We start from the raw sequence: 20,086 nt of genomic DNA on the forward strand, positions 1-20,086 counted from the left end.
CATAGACAAGAAACCAGTCTCCAGGTTGGCCACTCCCAGATTCCCTAGCAACAGACATCTAGGTGTATCCTCCATACAGTCATTTTCAGGGTGTGCGTAAGTTATTGCTATCAGGTGCATTTACCATGGAGAGGAATTGTAAAAAGAGAAATAAAGCTCTGAAAATGTGTCTCCAGGTAAAGTGGCTGCATTTTCAAAGAAAAAAGAAAAGGAGGTTTGTATGACAGACCTTGTTTTTAATTTATGAGTTTATGAAGCATTTTATAATCATATAAAAACAGGCAAATAAAGTTGTACTTCTTCACTCAAAGTGTTAATCAAGTGTCCTATGTTCCAAGCCCCAGAAATGTGAAAGAGAATAAGAAAGCAACAGCCTGAGGGACAGTTACCGCCACCCACAAAGATGCAAGCTGCTCCCCTCACTTTAACAGACTTTGCAGGCTAGGAGGGCTAGAGCTCAGGTGGACGAGTTTAAGTCTGCATGAAGTGGGCGGGAGAAAGGGTCAGGGGAAGCTTCAGTGGGTAAGTAATTGCTGGCGCTAAGTCCAGGAAGATGAGGGGGTCCCCAGCAGACTAGGTGGGGGATGGCCATCCAGCTAAAGAAAGGCACAGCTCAGAGGGCTGTGGCTCATGCTAGGTTGTGGCTTAGGACTGGAGAAGCAGGTGGAGACCCATCAAAGAAGAGCTCTGAGATTTTACCCTCGGGCAGAGGGAACCATTGCAAGTTTTCGTGGGGTTTTGTTTTGGTTTGTTTGTTTGAGGCAGACTCTCACTCTGTCATCCAGGCTAGAGTGCAGTGGTGTGATCCTGACTCACTGCAACCTCTGCTTCCCGGGTTCAAGCGATTCTCCTGTCTCAGCCTCCCAAGTAACTGGGACTATAGGCAACTGCCACCACGCTCAGCTAGTTTTTGTATTTTCAGTCAAGACAGGGTCTCACCACGTTGGTCAGGCTAGTCTTGAACTCCTGACCTCAGGTGATCCACCTTCCTCAGCCTCCCGAAGTGTTAGGATTATGAGCATGAGCCACCGTGCCAGGCCCATTGCAAGTTTTAATATGGGTACTGTCCCAGTCAGATGTGGGTTTGCATTTTAGAATGACCATTCCGGTTGCAATTAGGGCAGGAGATGGGATAAGAGAGAAATCAGAAACATGGATGCCAGGAAAGAGACTCTTCAATATTCATTTACTTATTCATTGCACAATGTTTATTTGAAAGCCCACCAGGTACCGCATACTGTTCTAGGCTCTGAGGACAAAGCAGGCAAAAGTAGCTACTTGAGATCTGAGTTAAGGAGCAGAGGAGACAGGTTGGCAGAGGGTAGGAGGAGGATAATGACAAGCGGAACTTGGCGACTCTGTCATTTTGATACATCAAATTCATTTTCTATACAAGGAAAAAAGAGTAACTGATTAAAGTGCAATTCAAGAAAGTGAGAACCTACAGGGAAGTACCAGAATGTACAATGAAATGCCACAGTCACACACGGCAGTGGGGGGCCCTAGATTGGATTTCGGTCCAAAAAAAAAGGTTCGTAGAGGCCGGGCACGGTGGCTCATGCCTGTAATCCCAGCACTTTGGGAGGCCAAGGCAGGCAGATCATGGGGTCAGGAGATTGAGACCATCCTGGCTAACACAGTGAAACCCTATCTCTACTAAAAACACAAAAATTAACCAGGCGTGGTAGCGGGCGCCTGTAATCCCAACTACTCGGGAGGCTGAGTCAGGAGAATTGCTTGAACCCGGGAGGCGGAGGTTGCAGTGAGCCAACATCACATCACTGCACTCCAGCCCGGGTGACAGAATGAGATTCCATTTTTTAAAAAAGTACTAGAAAAACTGATGGAATCTGAATACATAAAATCTGGAGTCTCGTTAATAGTCAAGTATAAGTATTAATTTATCAGTTATGGCCAATGTTCCATTTTTACGTAAGATGTCAGCATTAGGGGAAATCGGATGAAGGGTACATGGGAACTCTGTACTATCTTTGTAATAGTTCTGTAAATCTAAAAACACCCCCCGAAGTTTATAAATGAATACACACATATACACACACAAACCTCAACCTCAGCCACACTGAGTAGAAATAATTATATAATGCATATATGATGACCCTATTTATGTAAAACCATTCAAAGCTGCTATATAGTCTATGAGTTCATATGTATGAAAATACCTTAAAAACACATACAACGTGGTATCATTCATTACAACTGAGAATGGAGGTGGGAGTGGGACTTTGCAGGGGAACAGAAGGGAACATTGACTTTGTCCATATTGTGTCACATCTGTAAGATGTGCAAGAACGCCCTTAAAATCAGATCAAGGAGCCACTACCTGCTCCAGGCCTCGGTACTCCCTACCCCTGCCTAGATGCAGAAGACGCTGGTCCCAGCTGTGCGATGCCATCCCCACAGCCAGCCAGGAAGTCTACCCAGGTATGTGGCAAGACTCCTGTGTGCTATTTACATGCCCTTCCAGAGTGTTGGCACCAGGGGCTCATGTTCTTTCTCATCTGTGCTATTTTTTCCATTCCAACTCAGAGGACAAGAAAAAAAAATCCCACTGTGAAAAGAAGGGTTGAATTACAAAGAATAATAGGAAAGGCTCGCTAATTGTGAAGCCCTGCTATGGAGTATGTAATGGGCCTTAACAGCTGCTGCAACAGTAGAGACTCGTGGCTTGGTTTGCTTGGCCAGAGGAGTGCACTGGATTTCTTATATTTCATGACATTAAACCACATCAAAGGGCTGCAGGCTCAGCTGCTGCAACTGTGGAGTTTCCAGGAGTTTAGCACAGCATAATCAAGGTGGTCTTGAAACTCACTTGATTTGCATGGGATGGTTTTGAAGCATGGCTGAGTGTATCGTTGGGTTATGGCCATTGCATACCTCCTATCCCCCAGCTCGTGAGGTTGGAATATGTTGGGGTCCCTCTGAAAATCCAGCTACGCACCAAGAAGCCAGAGAGCTGGTGGGTAATTCAGAAGGGCTTGAGCTTCCTCCTGGATCTAAACTGAGCCAAGACACTGAGCTTTCCCCTGAAGAGCGACTCTCCCCACTCCACTTCATGCTTTCCTCTCCAAGGTTCCTCCAAGCCGTGGGGTGCCTTTGACACATGTAGAGATGTTGCATCTAGTGACTTTAAGAAAAACCAACTCTGCTTTCTGAGGTCTTAGAAACGGGTTATTAAAAGAGTTCCTGTTAGTGTTATCTGTTTAAAATAGGTCTAGAAAGAAGGTGGCAAACAGACCCAGCCTATTTTTAGCAGAGGGCTCCAAACAGTAGCGGTGGAAAGCAGCACCAGTGATACTGAACAGGGATGGTGCTGAAATCTGCCCAAAGTAGTTGTCTTCGAACTTGTGTATGCATGAGAATCACCTGGGGAGGGGGAATTGTTAAAGCTCAGAATGCCAGCAATTCTCCCCCTACCCTGATTTCTGATTCAAGAGACTTGGGGGAAGCCTGGAATGTGCATTTTTAATGAGTTCCCAGTGATGTTGATACTTGAGACCAATTATTCTAGAGACAGCAAGGCCCCTACTGGAAATGACGCCCCTCATTTCCCTGTGCTGGTGGTCCCATAGGGCCTATCACTCTGGGAATACCATTCTTGACTGTGGGTGTTCCTTCAAAGTGAACATAGCTCTGAGGAGCAGGAGGCAGGTTAAACAGCCACACCTTTAAGAACATAAAAAGTTGAAGAGAGACAGAAGAGAGACAGACATGTGCAGTGCTGAGCTGGGGCCCTCACAATGGGAACTGGCTTCTTTCCTGGGGAATAAGTAATTTCAATTCAGCAGTAGATGCCAACTCAACTAGGTCCTCCCTCTAAGACTCTTGTTTCTGTACCATCAGTGGCTCAAGGTCTCTGAGAGAGGGCAAGAAAATGATTGAGATCCACCCTTGGCAGCAAAAGGGAAAGTTCCCCTGGGATAATTTCTGGGTCTAGAATTCAACTTTCTGTGCCGAGTGGCAGGTAGAGAAATGGGAGGGTGGTGATATTTGTCGCAAGAGACCCATTCCCCTACCCCCTCCTTGTTTCTTCTAGAAGGTCTGGGTGCTGTGTTCCCAACTTTTTCTGAGCTGAGAAGGGTCAAGAAAAGATAACAAAGAGCCCAGAAGGCTTCTCCTGGCAGGTCCTCACCAGCAGGGCCTGTGTCTGACAGACAGATGGGTCAGAGAAGCCCATTCTTGGGAAGCATGATTGCTTCATAGCTCTCGTAGAATTCCCATGTTTGTTTCTCATTAGAATGCATTCTATGTTAATAGGATCTTCAAAAAGGACCTGCTCATCTCAGGTGTGCTTAGGAGAACAAGAGGAAGGAGTTTTAATCCACATTTGGGTGAAGGTGGTAATGAGAGGTGAAGCCAGCTGGACTTCCTGGGTCAAGTGGGGACTTGGAGAACTTTACTATCTTAAAAGAGGATTGTAAAGTGCACCAAAAGCACTCTATAGCTAGGATTGTAAAACGCACCAATCAGCGCTCTGTAACTAGCTAGAGGTTTGTAAAATGCACCAATCAGTGCTCTGTAAAAATGCACCAATCAGCACTCTGTGGCTAGCTAGAAGTTTGTAAAATGGACCAGTCAGCACTCTGTAAAGTGGACCAATTAGCAGGACACAGGCTAGGGGTGGCATCCACAGCTGGGACCAGTGTCTTCTGCATCTAGGCAGGGGCAGCGAGTACCGAGGCCTGGAGCAGGTAGTGACTCCTTGATCTGATTTTGAGGGCCTTCTCGCTGTATGCTTTTTACAGATGTGACACAATATGGACAAATATAAGGGAATAAAAGCTGGCCACCCCCCAGCCAGCAGCAACAACCTGCTTGGGTCCCCTTCCGTCCTGTGGAAGCTTTATTCTTTCCCTCTTGACAGTAAATATTGCTGCTGGCAGAGAGGGGTGAAACAATAATGATGGCAGTGATAGAGAAGAGTGGAGTGTGCTTGGTGACTCCTTTCCACACAGGGAGCTGTTTCCAGAGCAGTTCTCTTCTGGGAGGCCTATGAATTTTGTTATTAAAAAGGAAACCTAGGCCGGGCGCGGTGGCTCATACCTGTAATCCCAGCACTTTGGGAGGCTGAGGCAGGTGGATCACCTCAGGTCAGGAGTTCGAGATCAGCGTGGCCTACATGGGGAAACCCCGTCTCTACTAAAAATATAAAAATTAGCCAGGTGTGGTGGTGCATGCCTGTAGCTCTACCTACTTAGGAGGCTAAGGCAGGAGAATCGCTTGAACCTGGGAAGCGGAGGTTGCAGTGAGCCAAAATTGCACCACTGCACTCCAGCCTGGATGACAGAGTGAGACTCTGTCTCAAAAAAAAAAAATAAGAGGAAACCACCTATTCCCTCAGAAAAGGATAGAGACACCATTCTTACCAATTAACAACAGTATAATTTTATTGTGATGATTAATATTGGAATTACTAGCTTTGATTAACTGAGCCACTTCTGTGTGGTAGGACACGTACTTTATAGATGCCATCTTATTAAACCCTGGCAATGCTAGAAAGTAAGTGATGTCATCTGCACTTTAAAGATGAGGCGATGGACCATGTTCATAGTCACACTGTGGATCACTGGGAAAGCTGGGATTGCAACATATATCTGTCTAATCAGTGGAGTTCATTCTCGCTATTTGCCAGCCATGGGGATCCAATGGTGAGCCCAGTAAGCTGTGGCTCTTGACCTCATGGGGCTTCCAGGCAGCAGGTAGGGGGTTAGTGGAAAAATATCAGTTGGATTAATCAAGTCAAGCAGTGACTGAAAATTATTTTCATCAGAGGGTATGACATACCCTTTTTTTTTTTTTTTTTTTGAGATAGTCTTACTCTGTCACCCAGGCTGGAGTGCAGTGGGGCGATCTCAGCTCACTGCAACCTTTGCCTCCCAGGTTCAAGCGATTCTGCTGCCTCAGCCTCCTAACTGGGATTACAGGTGTGCGCCACCACGCCCAGCTAAATATTCTGTATTTTTAGTAGAGACGGAGTTTCCCCATGTTGGCCAGGCTGGACTCAAACTCCTGACCTCAAGTGATCCTCCTGTCTCAGCCTCCCAAAGTGCTGGGATTACAGGCATGAGCCACCACACCCAGCTCACATACCTTATTTTTAATCTTCTTTTATATCCAATTTTCAGTTACTCTTAAAAATACAAACAGATGTAATTGGTGTTTAGTCAATACTCAATGAATTTTAATAAACAACAATTTTTAATCGGAGAAAAAGAAAACACACACACACACCTGTAATGCCATGTGGAACTACGCCTTGCTGCACAGTGATCCTGCCAGATGAGCCCCGGCATAAAATTAATGCTGCCTTAGGCACCACTGCCACCTGGTGTCAGGCATCAGAATTGCAGGCTTGGCAGCAGCCAAAGTGGCCTGGGGTGGTGGGGAAGCAGGGGGCGGGCAGGACCCATTTTCACTAGGAGCAGGCAGATTTCCTGTCCTAGCCACCTAAACCCTCCAGGCGCTGTTGAGTATGTTTCAATAGATGCCTGCTCATTTGTCGTTTGGTGACAGCTAGGTCTGTATCAGCTTTCTTTTATCTGTATGTCCTAAATGATTATTGTGTTCAGGACCTTTAAACTGTTTTGTTATAATCAAATTAACATTTGAAGGTTCTGATGATAAAGTGACATAAATATAGGTGAATACTTGAGGGTAAACTCTAGACTACACTTACGCCAATAATAGTTCTCTTTAGTTGCACGTCTTCATAAAAAGACCCCCCATACTTTGACACCAGCTATTTCTCAGCCTAACCCTCTACATGCTTAAGCATATGCCAGTAACTCACAGTTTCCGAAACTTTCCAGACTCTTCCTTGTCTGCCTGCCGCCTTTGTCTGTGCTATTCCCTCTGCCTGGAACTACTTTCCTCCACCCTTCCCTTCCGAATTTATTCTTTAAATGTCAAATCAAGGTCGACAATTTGTGGGAAATTTCCATAAAGTAAATTCAGAAACAACAGTGTTGTATGTTGTATTGCAGTGTCTCTAGAGAAATGGAGATGTGGTTCTGAACCCATTTTTATCTCTTTCATAGATTTGGCCATGGTCAGTTGCTGACTTGTTCTATCTCAGTGGTTTCATCCATTAAGTGGAAATAATAATGTCCTTTGCCCCCAGCATTGAAATATACATATATATCTCATATATATGTATCAACTGACAGCTGCAAAGATGTGGATATAGATAGATATGCCCCTAATTTGAGGTTTATATATATACACACATATAACATATATATTATATATTATATATTTTATATTATATATATTTAATGCATAGGGTTTGATATACATAATATTTAATATATAATATATAAGGGTTTAATATATATAATAGAGGTTTAATATATATAATATATAGGGGTTATATATATATATATAGTGTTTGGGGTTTCATATATATAAAACCCCTAATTGAGGTATGTCTATATATAATATAGATACATATATTTAATATATGGGGGTTAATATATATAATATTTAGGGGTTATATACCTATTACATAAAGAAGCCCCCTAAATTGTGTGTATGTATCTATGTATATGTATAAACCTTTTCTGATGAGACAAAGTGCTTCCTTTGCACCATGTCTAGTACTTAGTAGAAGTGAAAGGGCAGGTGACACTGTGGATTATTGGATATATGTAAATACCTAGAATCTTAATCAATGAGTGCCCAGCAAATGGTTTACATTACCTTTTTTGTTTTGCTTGCAGATAAATTTTTTTAAAAATATGTTTGGTGGAGTTAAAAATAAATGTCCAATTTTGACTGAACTGGCATTATTGCTCTCCTTGATCCATCACTATATGTCACCCGAGTGCTGGTAGGCTTCCTTAGCTGATAGCTGCAAAGATGCGGATATTAGAATGAAAGGCGTTAGGCAATGATGCTATTTCTGGTGCTGTTACTTTTGTCGAATCTGTGTTCACCAGGTACCTTTGTGCTGGCACCTGTGATTAGTGAATTGGTCACGGAAGTATGTTTGCAATGTGCTTTCTCTGTGTTGTCCAGACAGTTTTAAATGTCTGTCTGTTTTTCTGACCAGGTAGTCGACAGTGACAGGCCAGAAAGGTCCAAGTTCCGGCTCACTGGAAAGGGAGTGGATCAAGAGCCTAAAGGAATTTTCAGAATCAATGAGAACACAGGGAGCGTCTCCGTGACACGGACCTTAGACAGAGAAGTCATTGCTGTTTATCAAGTGAGTATCCCTCCCATGCCCACCCTGTGTGCAGAAATGTGGCTTTCAAAGATTATTTTCTTCCCACTGAGCTCATTATTTCTGTGCCTCATCAAACCCGGGACTGCATGGCTTTAGGGTGTTTCTGTGGGAGCTGAAGTGGATGGAGTTGAACCCTGACAGGGTAACAGTGGGGGGTCTTTATCTCATCAACAGAGCCCTCCAGGCCTGCATCAGACTTTGGGTACCAGAGACCAGAATGGAGACCCTGGGGACCCCTCAGAGGAGGTCAGAACCCTTAGGGAAACTTTGGTTTTCCAGAGACCAGTTTGATGATCTAGAGCTGGAAGAGGTATAAACCCCAAGACCTGATACAATTAGCAAGACATGGTCCTTGGGGTGAAAAAAACTGCTAAATATTCAGCAATAAAGGAGTAGTTAAATTGTGGCAGATTTTGCAAGGCAGTTGGGCCATTTAAAATGCTTTTGAAGAAGTTGTAGTTATACAGGAAAGATTCAAGATGTTGAATGAAAATGACATACAGACACATATGGTATCCTCATTACCAATGGAGTAATGGAGTATTTGTACCTATCATGAGGTGTATATGTTTAAGAAAAATGAAAAAGAAAAATCAATGTGTTAATGGTTATATTTGGAAGTGATTGATTTCTTTGGTTTTCTTACCTACTTAAATGCATTATTGTGAGTTTGCAGTGAGAAGATACTATAAGGGCATTGGGGGCATAAGGTGCTGGACAGACATAGAGCAGTAGCGTGATGGTAGGTTGTGAAGTCCCCACCCTCCAGCAGAACCTTGGCTGGGCAATGCGCTCAAGGGTCTCGGGCCCTGGGAGGATGCGGGTGCCTTCCAAATTTCCATCTCGGAAGACTTGCCAGAGACTTTTCTGAGCATTTGCTGGGAGAATCCCCTGTCAAGGAGAACTGAAGAGTGAGCTATGTGTCCCACATTATACCCAAGGGGGAATCGGGTAGTTGTATAAATTGAATGTTGGTGCCCTCAGAAATACCCAGTTCCACTTGGCCTTGACAGTAACCAGACGTGACCTGGCAGCTATTGGTGTCCAGCTGCTGTAGGAACAACCAGCAATCGACTATGGATAGATGCCCTCTTCTCCCTCCATGCCCATCATGGGAGTCTCCAAGAAAGTTCGGGCACAAGGAACTAAGGAAAGATACAATAAATTTCATAATTTCTTAGCAGAGTGATCAAGAGCTCTGGGGTCTGATATGGTTGAGCTGTGGCCCCACCCCAATCTCATCTGGAAATGTAGCTCTGACAATTCCCACATGTCGTGGTAGGAACCCAGTGGGAGGTAATTGAATCATGGGGGTGAGTCTTTCCTGTGCTGTTCTCGTGATAGTGAATAAGTCTCATGAGAACTGACGGTTTTATGAATGGGAGTTCCCCTACACATGCTCTCTTGCCCACCATGTAAGAGGTCCCTTTGTTCTTCCTTCATTTTCTGCCATGACTTTGAGGCCTTCCCAGCCATGTAGAACTGTGAGTTCATTGAACCTCTGTCCTTTATAAATTACCCAGTCCCGGGTATGTCTTTATTAGCAGCATGAGAACGGACTAATACAGGGTCTGAGATCCTCCATTCAGATCTCAGTGCTGCTGCATACTGAGCTGTGGGAACTTGAGCAACACTCTTACCCTCCCTGATTTGGGATTCTTGTCTATAAAGTGTGAATAGAGCTAACGCTTTGGGGGATTATAAAAAATGAAATTACTAGTTTTGGCTAACTAGTCATTGCGACACAGCTAATCAAATAGAGCTTGGGCTGCAGCTTGGAGCTTCTCATACTTTTTAGAAACTGAGGCCATATAATATTACAGTAGTTAAAAGCATAGATTCTGCACACAGCCAGATTGGCTGCATTCAAATCATGGCTATCATATACTAGGTGTGGGAACTTGGCAAGGTGTCTGCCTCGACTTCTTAACCTGGAAAATGGGAATAATAATGATCTCATAGGATTTCATAAGGATTAAATGAACTAATACATATCAAGCATTTAGAAAATGCCAGAAACATAGTAAGCACCATATAATCTTCCTACATGAGTAACGGTAATCGATTATATTAAAGGTGAAGGAAGGTAAGTGAAAACCCAAAGGACTTCAAGTTATAGCCCAATTTCTCATCTCCAGCACGAACTTTCCTTGAATAATCTTGAGTTTTTACTATACTTTTATAGTCTACTTCATAGCATATTGATTGACTGAGCAATTCATTCATTCTACATACATTTAATTCAGTATTTATAGGGTGAGGGACACTCTTCAAGATAGTAGGGGGATATAGTAGCAACAAGACACACTGGGTTCCTTGCTTTCATGTATCTTTTATTCTTGTTCTTTGTTTCAAAGTAAACTGGCTTGAATTGCTCTCTTCTGTGGGTATGTGACATGCCAGGAAGTTGTGCCTTGTTTATAACATGGCTTGTTGATAACACTGGCACAGGGTCATGTACCCTCATTGGAAAGGCTGCTGGTATTTAGTGGGAATGCAGTTTCTTACACAAGTACTTGCGTTACTTATGACTGGCAGACTAGGACCCAGTCATTAACAGTGCACTCTTCAATGGGCTCATGAGGGCCTACTTTCTGATGCCATTTCCCTCCATGCCTCATGCCCTTCAGTTCAGTCATTGTCCTGTTTTCATGATTCCCTCGCTGAAGCTTCTTACACTTGTGGAAGCTTCTTCCTTGAAGAAGCACGTTTGAGGAAGAGCCCCGATCACTCTGTGGTTCTCCTATTTTTAGACAATGAGAACTGGGTTACTCTCATGTTGGTCTACTTTGGGCACAGGAATGTTGCAATTTCAGTTCGTTTTAAGTGCCTATTTAAGAATAAGTTACTTTTTTAATAGTACAGCTAGATCCATGGTGTTCATGGTAGTCAACATTGTTGGTAGCAAATGAGGTTCTTCAAAGAGTAGAATGTAAGATCTCCAAATCCCCACATTTTAGTTTCTAGTCTTGCAAGTTTAAAAAGAACAGAGCCTGCGGGTGAATGTGTTGCCATCATAATAGCGCCAGTGTTTCTATTGTTTAATGTTAAGTGCTACTCACATGCAAGTATGTGTTAACGTATTAACATTTTCCCAATCCAACAAGAAACATTTTGATCTAAACCTCAGGGATTTGTATGATAAGAAATAATCTGGAATACATTTGTCCTTGGGCCCCTGAAGTGCATCACCCTTGAAGCTGCTGTTTATTGAACACTGCATGGCAGATACCGTGCTAAACACATTGTATACATTCTCTTATTTAATCCATTTCACACAACAGACTTAAGAAGTAGGTGTTAACACCATTTTACAGATAAGTAAATAACTGTTAAACAACTTTTTCAAGGTCTCACAGCTGGCATGTGTTGGATTTGGGATCCATATCCGTTTCTTTTCAGCTCCAAAGCCCTGCATTTTCAGTCGCTAAGAAACACTCTTCCTATTTTATCCCCAACTAGATTTTAGATCTGATCTGTAAATTCTTTAGCTCTTTTCTTAGGAACTCTGCTTACTGGGGATGGGAAGGGAGTTTGACTGGCTGAGTGATCTATTACTTTTTAAAAATCATCCATTTGCATGACCCACTGCCATCTTGCTACTGCTCCCTGCCCCAGCCCCCAGAAGAACTTCCCAAGCTTCTGACCCAAAGTAGCACCTGGCAAAATAATTTATCTCTTGCAGTATTGGAAGCTGACATACTAATGCAAAGCCTCCTGAAATATTACTCATTATTATGCATTTTGCCAGCATTTGAGTGATTTGTGAACTCTTCATTGGAATAAAGTACTGTAAATGATTCATGAATGACCAAGTTTATGAAATTCTATAAAAATATTAGCAGGTGGTAATGATTCCCTCACACTGCGAATATGATCTACTGGCTGCAAATTTGCCAATATGGGACGACAGGAGTGGAGTGGGAGACCATCTGTTAGGCAGGTCGGGTGGGGGAAAGACAGGGAAGGGAGTTGGGATAGGCTCTGCAGGAGGTGCAAGACAAAACAGGAAGCAGGGCCAGGACCATGGTAGCAGGCAGGTGTCCTTGGCAGGAGACCTTCACACTGATCTGTTGTCCAGTGGGAGATGCTCAGATAACTGGGAATGTCAGAACTGGGTGGGAGAAGAGAGGAGCATATGGAAAAAGAGGCAAAACTAACTTTATTGCGCATCTATTAAGTGCCCAAGAATTTCCTAGATCCCTGACATATACAAACCGATGAAAATGGTTATCTTGTCTTCACTGATGAGTTAGATGAGGGCTAAATAGGTTCCCTAGATGCATTTTTACTATTAACGTTGGGGTGAGCATGTCTCGAACATTTACAGTGTGCCAAGGCTCCATGCCAAATACTCAAATGATGGTCTCAGCTCATCTTCGTAAAGATAACCTTGATACATCTATCACACTCAATTCTAGAACAGGTAACGGGAACCACCTGTGTTCCTGGCCTCAGAACATGGACAAGACCTTACCGCCACCTTCTGAGTATCTGCTCACATTTTATACTATATAACTTGCTCTTTTTCGAGCCAATTTCTTAGTCAAATTTTGAATTTGTGGTCAAGAATGTTGTCATGAAATTGAAATACAACTGGCAGTCAGAGGTATCCTCGCTCATATATTTTCTTTCATTAATGTGGCTGTACCCCATTTCTAACCCATCTGTATCTCCATGACAATTTAGCAGAAAATACATTAAAGTGAAACATGCAGCTGTCATGTGGAAATAGGTATATCATAATGTCCGTGCTTATAAGATGATTGGGAGATATAGATGTACCCATATTAGAGAGTTATTAAAGTGATTAACCTGGTTATTATAATGTCCATGTTATGAACAAATGATGCACACATTACCTTGATGGGATTGTACTACACCTGATTAGACTTGGACTTGGAAAGGACCCCAGCCCTCACTAGTAGGGACATGCTACATAAGTCTTCTTTGTCCTCTACTCTGGTCTCCCCCATGGCTACCTTTCTTAGCCAGGGTTTTTGGTGGCAGTCAACAAAATCACCTTCAACTAGCTTACAAAGGAAGAGATTTATTAAAGAGTACAGGTAGCCAGTAGGATTGCCCAAAATGCCAAGTAACCTAGCTTACAAGGCCAGATAAGGTGTTGCTACAGGAAATACCCATATATGAACTATTCTAGGGTAAGGTTTTCCAACAGTGGCACTATTGAAATTTGACACTGGGTGATTCTTTGTTATGAGGGGCTATCCTGTGAATTGTAGGAGGCTTAGCAGCACCAATGGCCTCTACCCACTAGATGCCAGTAGCACCCCCACCCCACCTAATCTTGACAATCAGAAATGTCTGCAGATATTGCCAGTTGTCCTATGAGGGGTAAAATGGTTTCCATTTGAGAACCACTTTTAGAGAGAAGTGTCATAGTCCATTTTGTACTGCTATAACAAAATATCCAAGCCTGGGTATTTACAAAGAAGAGAAACTTATTGGCTGTCATTTCTAGAGGTTGGACAATCCAAGGTCAAGACACTAGTAGGTTTAGTGTCTTGTAAGGCCATTCTCTTCTTCCAAGGTGGTGCCTTGCACCCTGCACCCTCCAGAGGAGAGGAAGGCTGAATTCTCATACGGCAGAAAGTGGAAGGGCCAAAAGACAGCACCTATTCCTGAAAGCCTTTTAAATTAAGGCATTAAACCTACCCATGAGGGTGGAACACACATGCTCTAATCACCTCCAAAGGCCTCCACCTCCCAGTACCATTACATTGGCTGTTACATTACAACAAGAGTTTTGGAGGGCACAGGCATTTCAGCCATAGCAAAGAGTCAATGTTGCTGCTGTCTCTTCCTGCCACTTTGCTCTGACGCTCACAACTGGATGTGGCAGCTCGGCTTTGGCTACCTAAAAGATCCAGGTGACTCTGCTGTGCTCAGAACCTCTGATCTGCAAAGCACAGCTGTGGCCTTCTGCCACTCACTTCCATCCAGTCTCACGCTGGTGCATCTGCAGGAAGAACCTAGACCATAAGCAGGATTCTAGCTGCAAGAGAGCTGGGTCAAGATAGTTTTTAGTTTTTCCAGCTTCCTGGTACAGGAAAGTCTGCTAGCCGAGCACTGGAGCGGTTGTTTTCATCTACCACATTGTCATGTCATGAGGGTAATTTTTTTTAAATTCCAGAGGCTTTTGGGGAACAGGGTGGTATTTGGTTACATTAGTAAGTTCTTTAGTGGTGGTTTGTAAGATTTTGGTGCACCCATCACCCGAGCAGCGTACACTGAACGCAGTTTGTAGCCTTTTATTCCTCATTCCCTTCCCACCCTTCCCCCCTGCCAAGTCCCCAAAGTCCACTGTATCATTCTTTTGCCTTTGCATCCTCACAACTTAGCTCCCAATTATGAGTGAGAACATACAGTTTGGTTTTCCATTCCTGAGTTACTTCACTTAGAATAAGAGTCTTCAATCCCATCCTAGGTTGTTGCAAATGCCATTAATTCACTCCTTTTTACGGCTGAGTAGTATTCTACCATATGTATATGTATACACACATACCACAGTTTCTTTATTCACTCATTGACTGATGGGCATTGGGGCTAGTTTCATATTTTTGCAATTGCAAATTGTGCTGCTATAAACATGTTGTGCAAGTATCTTTTTTGTAGAATAACTTCTTTTCCTCTGTGTAGATACCCAGTAGTGGGATTGCTGGAGTGCGATTTTATTCCAAGTGAGAGCCTGTCAGTGAGAAGCTTAGCTACCCAAAGGCAGGTAACAGGTCACACCTAGGGGAGTGTGTTTTCAAACCTGTGATCTTAACTTCTCTCATCATTGTGGTCCCGTCAATCAGTAACACACATGTGGCCTAGGTAAGAGCCCTGAGTGGGACAAAACACAGAATTTGGGTTAAAAGCCCAGGCTTTGGAGCCAGATCTTTGGAGGGAAGAATCTTGACTCTCCTATCACACGAACCATATGAAATTGCCATTCTTACAGGTGGAAAAAAGGTGAACACTGGCAATTTCATGGTTCATTCTAATACTCTGACACCTTTAGCAAGTTACTTCTCAGCCTCTGTTTTCTCCTTTTTAGAACGAGAGTGAGATTACAGTATCATCTCCTAAAAGCGTTGTAGTTAATGAGTGTTTATCCCTCAGCCCAGCCACTTAGTAAGTGCTCTGGAATTGGGAGCCAGCCTGCCACGTATTGGTTTTATAGTTTAAGCTCCCTGCAGGTAAAATGGAGTTGAAAGCACTTGTGAGGCAGCAGCTAGCAGGTAAACAGTTGACTGTCAGTAACTCTCTGTAAAAGGGAATCATCTCACTGGGCAGTTTCAAACTGTGGCCCTGGACTAACAGCATCACCTGGGAACTTGTTAGAGATGTAAATTGTTAGGTCCTTTCCCAGGCCTGCTGGATCAGAAACTCTCGGGGTGGGTTTCTACATCTGGGTTTTAGCAAGCCCTCCAGGTAATCCTGAGGCTCACTGTAGTTGGAGGAACACAGGTGTAAATACTCACACTCCTGGGTATTAGCATCATGGCAGCTGACCTGCTTTGAACCAGTTTCGTTACAGTTCTTGTGGGGTAACACGTGCCTTAAGTGTGCTTATTCCTCCTGGTGCTCCGGTGTTCCGTTTGATAGCCCTCTCCATCCAATTCCAGCTCTTCCAAACTGTTTTCTTTTTGTTTCATTAGTGGCACCTGAGAGCCAGGCAAATTTGTCCCAGGCTTCCTTCTGCATCCTGTCTGGACTTTGGATGACTGTTAAATGCCATGTCACTGCATGTTTGCTTGTTTCTCAGCCGGAGATGAAGATGTCCTCAGAAGATTGGAGCTGGAACAGGCTGATGTAATTCCCGATAGGGGGAAATTAGTGTTGGGGTCGGCAGATCCAGCTTTATCTGCCTTAGTAGATCTGTGACCTTGAACAAAGTATTTGTGGTTCTTGAACTTTGTTGCCCTTAGAATCATCTGGGGAGCTTTGAAAACCTGAACGCCCAAGCTGCACTCCAAACCAATTAAATCAGGATGTCGCAGAGTGTGACCAGGTGTCAGTATTTTATATAATTCTCCAAGTTTTTCCATTGTGAAGCCAAGTTTGAGAACTGCTGTGTTACTTGTCTATACCCCAGTTCGTTCAAAATGAGGAATTAATATGATACTAACCAGCTAGGTGTGTTTGAATATCAAGTGAGATAATGCAGGAGTTTCTAACACATAATAAAAGTCAAAGATCTCATTTCTCCCAACTGCTTGACTCTGAGCAAACATCTGAGGCTGTTTTCTAATGCTTCCTTTGACACAAACGCTTAAAAATAGGAATTCAGAGAAACAGAATTTAATAAACGAACGCTTGTCTTCTGACTGCTTGTGAAAAAATAATTCGAGGTTCATTCGCAGCCCCTCCCTACCCCTGCACCTCTGAGCACCTCCACCTGACTTTTTCCAGTTCACCTCTTCATATTTCCAAGCACTTCATTTTATTACAACCCGGCCTTATCTGTCAGGTGCAGCTGGCGAAACTGAGGCATGAAGAGGTTAAACGACCTTGCGGCAGCAGCCACATACCTGGATTACGCCGCTGAGTTGCTTCTGACTGATTATTTATTTGGTCCACTAAGCAAAGCTGCTTCCTCACTCAGGGCTATGGAAACATATTTTTCTCTGAACTTCATTAGCACAAACTCCTCAGAAGAGGTTCAACTTGAATCTTGGCAGGTGGGAGAACCCCACATTCCTTAATTTTCTCTCCTCCACCCCCACACTGGGCTTTGCACCTGTGGCGCCTGGCCCACACTCGGGGCTTAGCAGACATCCATGGAATGAATAAATGGTACGATGGCTACATTTTTTTTCTTTTTTTCCGTTTTAGTTGTCTAACTACAACCAAGTCTACTTCATCATGCTGATTCTTCAAATTACTTGGCAGCATTTTCTTTCCCAAGGTGCTGAAGCATCACAATACGTTGGGACTGGGAGAGCCTTAGACCCATTTTGTCCAGACCAGCTGCCCAGCGAATTTACAGGGAACAAGTTAAATAACTGGGCAACTGCTCAGACTCCCAGGACTTGAGATTCCCTGGCTATGTAACTATCCTTCAATGACGAGCATTGTGACTGACACTCTGGGACCGGATCCCCACATGCAGGGGCGGGGTGGGGGACATCCATTCCAGCTCCCACCACCCACTGGCCATGTATGTGCCTTCAGCAATTGGCATAAAGATATTTATTTTTATTTGGTAAAAATGAGAAGGGAGAGGAAGAAGAAGTGTATTAGAGGTGTGGACTGGAAGAAAGAGGAGCCAAAGAGGGGATCCGGACAGGTTGATCCTACGCTGGTTAGAGGTGTGGACTGGAAGAGAGAGGAGCAAAGGAGGGGGTGCGGACAGGTTGATCCTCCTACACTGGGACCCTGAAGTAGGTTGAAGACCCTTGGGTTCGAGAACAGGAAATGATTGAGGTCACATTTTATGAAAGACTCTGCAAGATTGAAAGTGAGGGCCAGAAGCTAATTAAATTGATCACAAACGATTGGGTCAGAAACCGGATTTAAGCACCATGGCTATGGGAACAGGTGGCCAAGCATTACACAGTTGGAAAGAGAGGCCTCTTCTGACACCTGCAGCACTGTGGCATGGAAAGTGCTGGTCGCTAGGGATGGGTCACCATGGTGACATTTCCCCCAGTGGCCCTGATAAGGGTGGAGGCAGCAGCAGTTGGCACATGGTATGGAAGCTGACATTGATCAGGGGGCCCTTGTGAAGCCAGCCTTCGGCCTCCCAGGAAATACCTGGGGAATAATGTTGTGATGGGGACTGAGTTCCCCTGGGGCAGGTTGGAAGCTGGTGGTACCTATGATCAGGTAATAAAGGCACGAGTGCCCCATGTCATCATCCCATGCTGGGAAGTCAGCCAACCTCCATGCTACCCATCTCAATTCTTGCCTGCCCACTGGTTCCTGTTTATTTGGAGCAGATGCGTGACTGCTCTGGATGTGAAATAGGGAGAACCTGTGAACAAAACCCCCGGGTAAAACGCACGTGGGGGAGCATGCTTTTTGGCCAGCTGAGTCTTCTTTTCCAGTCTAGAGAAGTGGAGGAAAACAGGGAAGCAGCTGGGGACCATAGAGCCGGCGTCCACGCCAGGCAGCGCAGACTCGGCAGCTCCACCGGAAAGGGATTCAGCTCAACCTGGAGGTCGATTACAGTCAAAGGACATTGATCGGCGCCCAACTTGTGTTAGCCACTTTTTCACAGTGCTGTGGATACAGCAGCAAACAACCACCAAGTCTGTGCTTCATGGAACTCTGTCATCTACAGGCATTAGTGAGTATGTGACAATCCGGTGGTTGCAAGTGCTGGGAATAGACACAGAGCCGATAAAAGACATAGAGGGTGGTGAGAGACACTGCTTGGTCCAGGAAGGTCCTCCTGGGAGGGGGATGAAAAGGGAGGCCAGATGGAAAGTCTCCTGAGGGCAGGAATGAGTGCTGTTCTTACCTCTCACATACCCCTGACAGCTGTTTTCAACCACGGATGCTTTGGTCCCCTAGTAGATGCCTGGCAGTGTCTGTAGATGTTCTTAGTTGTCACAACTGGGGCTGTTATTGGCATCTGGTGGGTTAGGGATGCTATTCCGCATCCCACCATGCACAGGACAGTCCCCACATGTCCTCAGGGCCGTGCTCTGCTGGCTCCTTGCATGGCATTGGCCACTCGGAGGGTCTAAAATTATTGCATGGTTTGTTTGCTCAGTATTCATCAGGCTTGGATAGTCAAGAAGTCTGTCTTCATCTCTGGGGCACCACAACAAGGGGCACTATCTCTGTTCTTGTAAAGTCCACACGCTAACTGGGGCAATGATTTGCAGCAATCGACTGTATTATGTGAGGAGGGTCATGTTACAGGTTCAGACTTCCAGAGGACATGAGGTCAAAGCAAGTTCTCAAGAATGAGAAGGAAGCCAGGGGACAGAGACGTGGATGGGGCAGGAGGGGTGCCGTGAGGACAGCTGAGAGAAGAAAACACTTATGGCACCTCCAGGGGAGTGCGTGCAGTTTAGGAAAGAGGAGGGTGGGGCCATGCGGGGGGTGCTTGATTAGAGGTGAGGGTGGGACTCACATGCTAAGCAGTGAGCTTAGACATGAGACTCCTGCGGTGAAAGGGAGAGCTGATGGAGGATTTTAGGCTGAAACTGACATATCAGATTTGGATTTTACAGGGACTGATCCGGTTGACATGTGGGGGATGAATGGGAGGCCGTGAGTTCTGTCTCTGGGTCTTTGAAGCCAGAGTGACACACATCACACATCAGATAGATGCAGTTTTCACCCAGGAAGACCCGGATAGTGAATGGGATTAGTCCAAACTCATAGTGAAGATATTAAATATACCTTGGGATGAAAAGAGTAGCAGGAATGGGGAATTGTGGGAGGAGGGCAGGCCATACCGGGCCTCGCTAGGGCAGGATGAGGTGCTTGGATTTTACTCTAAGGAAGCCTCAGCCTCAGAGGGTTTTCAGCAAGGGAGTGACATCCAATTTGCATTTCAAGAAGATAAGATTTATTTGAGCAAGTCAATAATAACGTTCAAATTGTCGTGAAACAGAAATTAATTCAAAAACGCATTCATTTGTTGAGACCCCACTATCTACCAGGCACTGGGGAAAAGAGATCAAAGATAAAACCTTGCTTTCCTTGGAGCTCAGACTTCAAGCTTCCTTCTACACATAGGAAACCAGAAAACCTTTATTTTTAAATTTACATGTGGAGGGGTGGGGAGCATTTTGTGCGCTAACTGGTTCTCCCCATTTAGTCTGGCATAATTTCCATGCTAAGTAAATATTCTCTTTTAAAATTTTAAACTTAGAG

General features: G+C 44.4%; 1 protein-coding gene across 2 annotated transcripts in view; it reads left to right on the forward strand.

Annotated features, from left to right (window-relative positions):
* The window catches only part of CDH13 (cadherin 13), a 1,174,890-nt gene that overhangs the window by 588,549 nt on the left and 566,255 nt on the right, over window positions 1-20,086 (forward strand). For both annotated transcript variants that reach the window (XM_007994196.3, XM_007994191.3), the window contains one exon: window positions 8,069-8,221. In XM_007994196.3, the coding sequence (XP_007992387.3) occupies window positions 8,069-8,221 (153 nt within the window). The remainder of the gene's footprint in view (window positions 1-8,068; window positions 8,222-20,086) is intronic.

Source organism: Chlorocebus sabaeus, chromosome 5, assembly GCF_047675955.1.
Source record: "Chlorocebus sabaeus isolate Y175 chromosome 5, mChlSab1.0.hap1, whole genome shotgun sequence".
Lineage (NCBI taxonomy): Eukaryota > Metazoa > Chordata > Mammalia > Primates > Cercopithecidae > Chlorocebus > Chlorocebus sabaeus.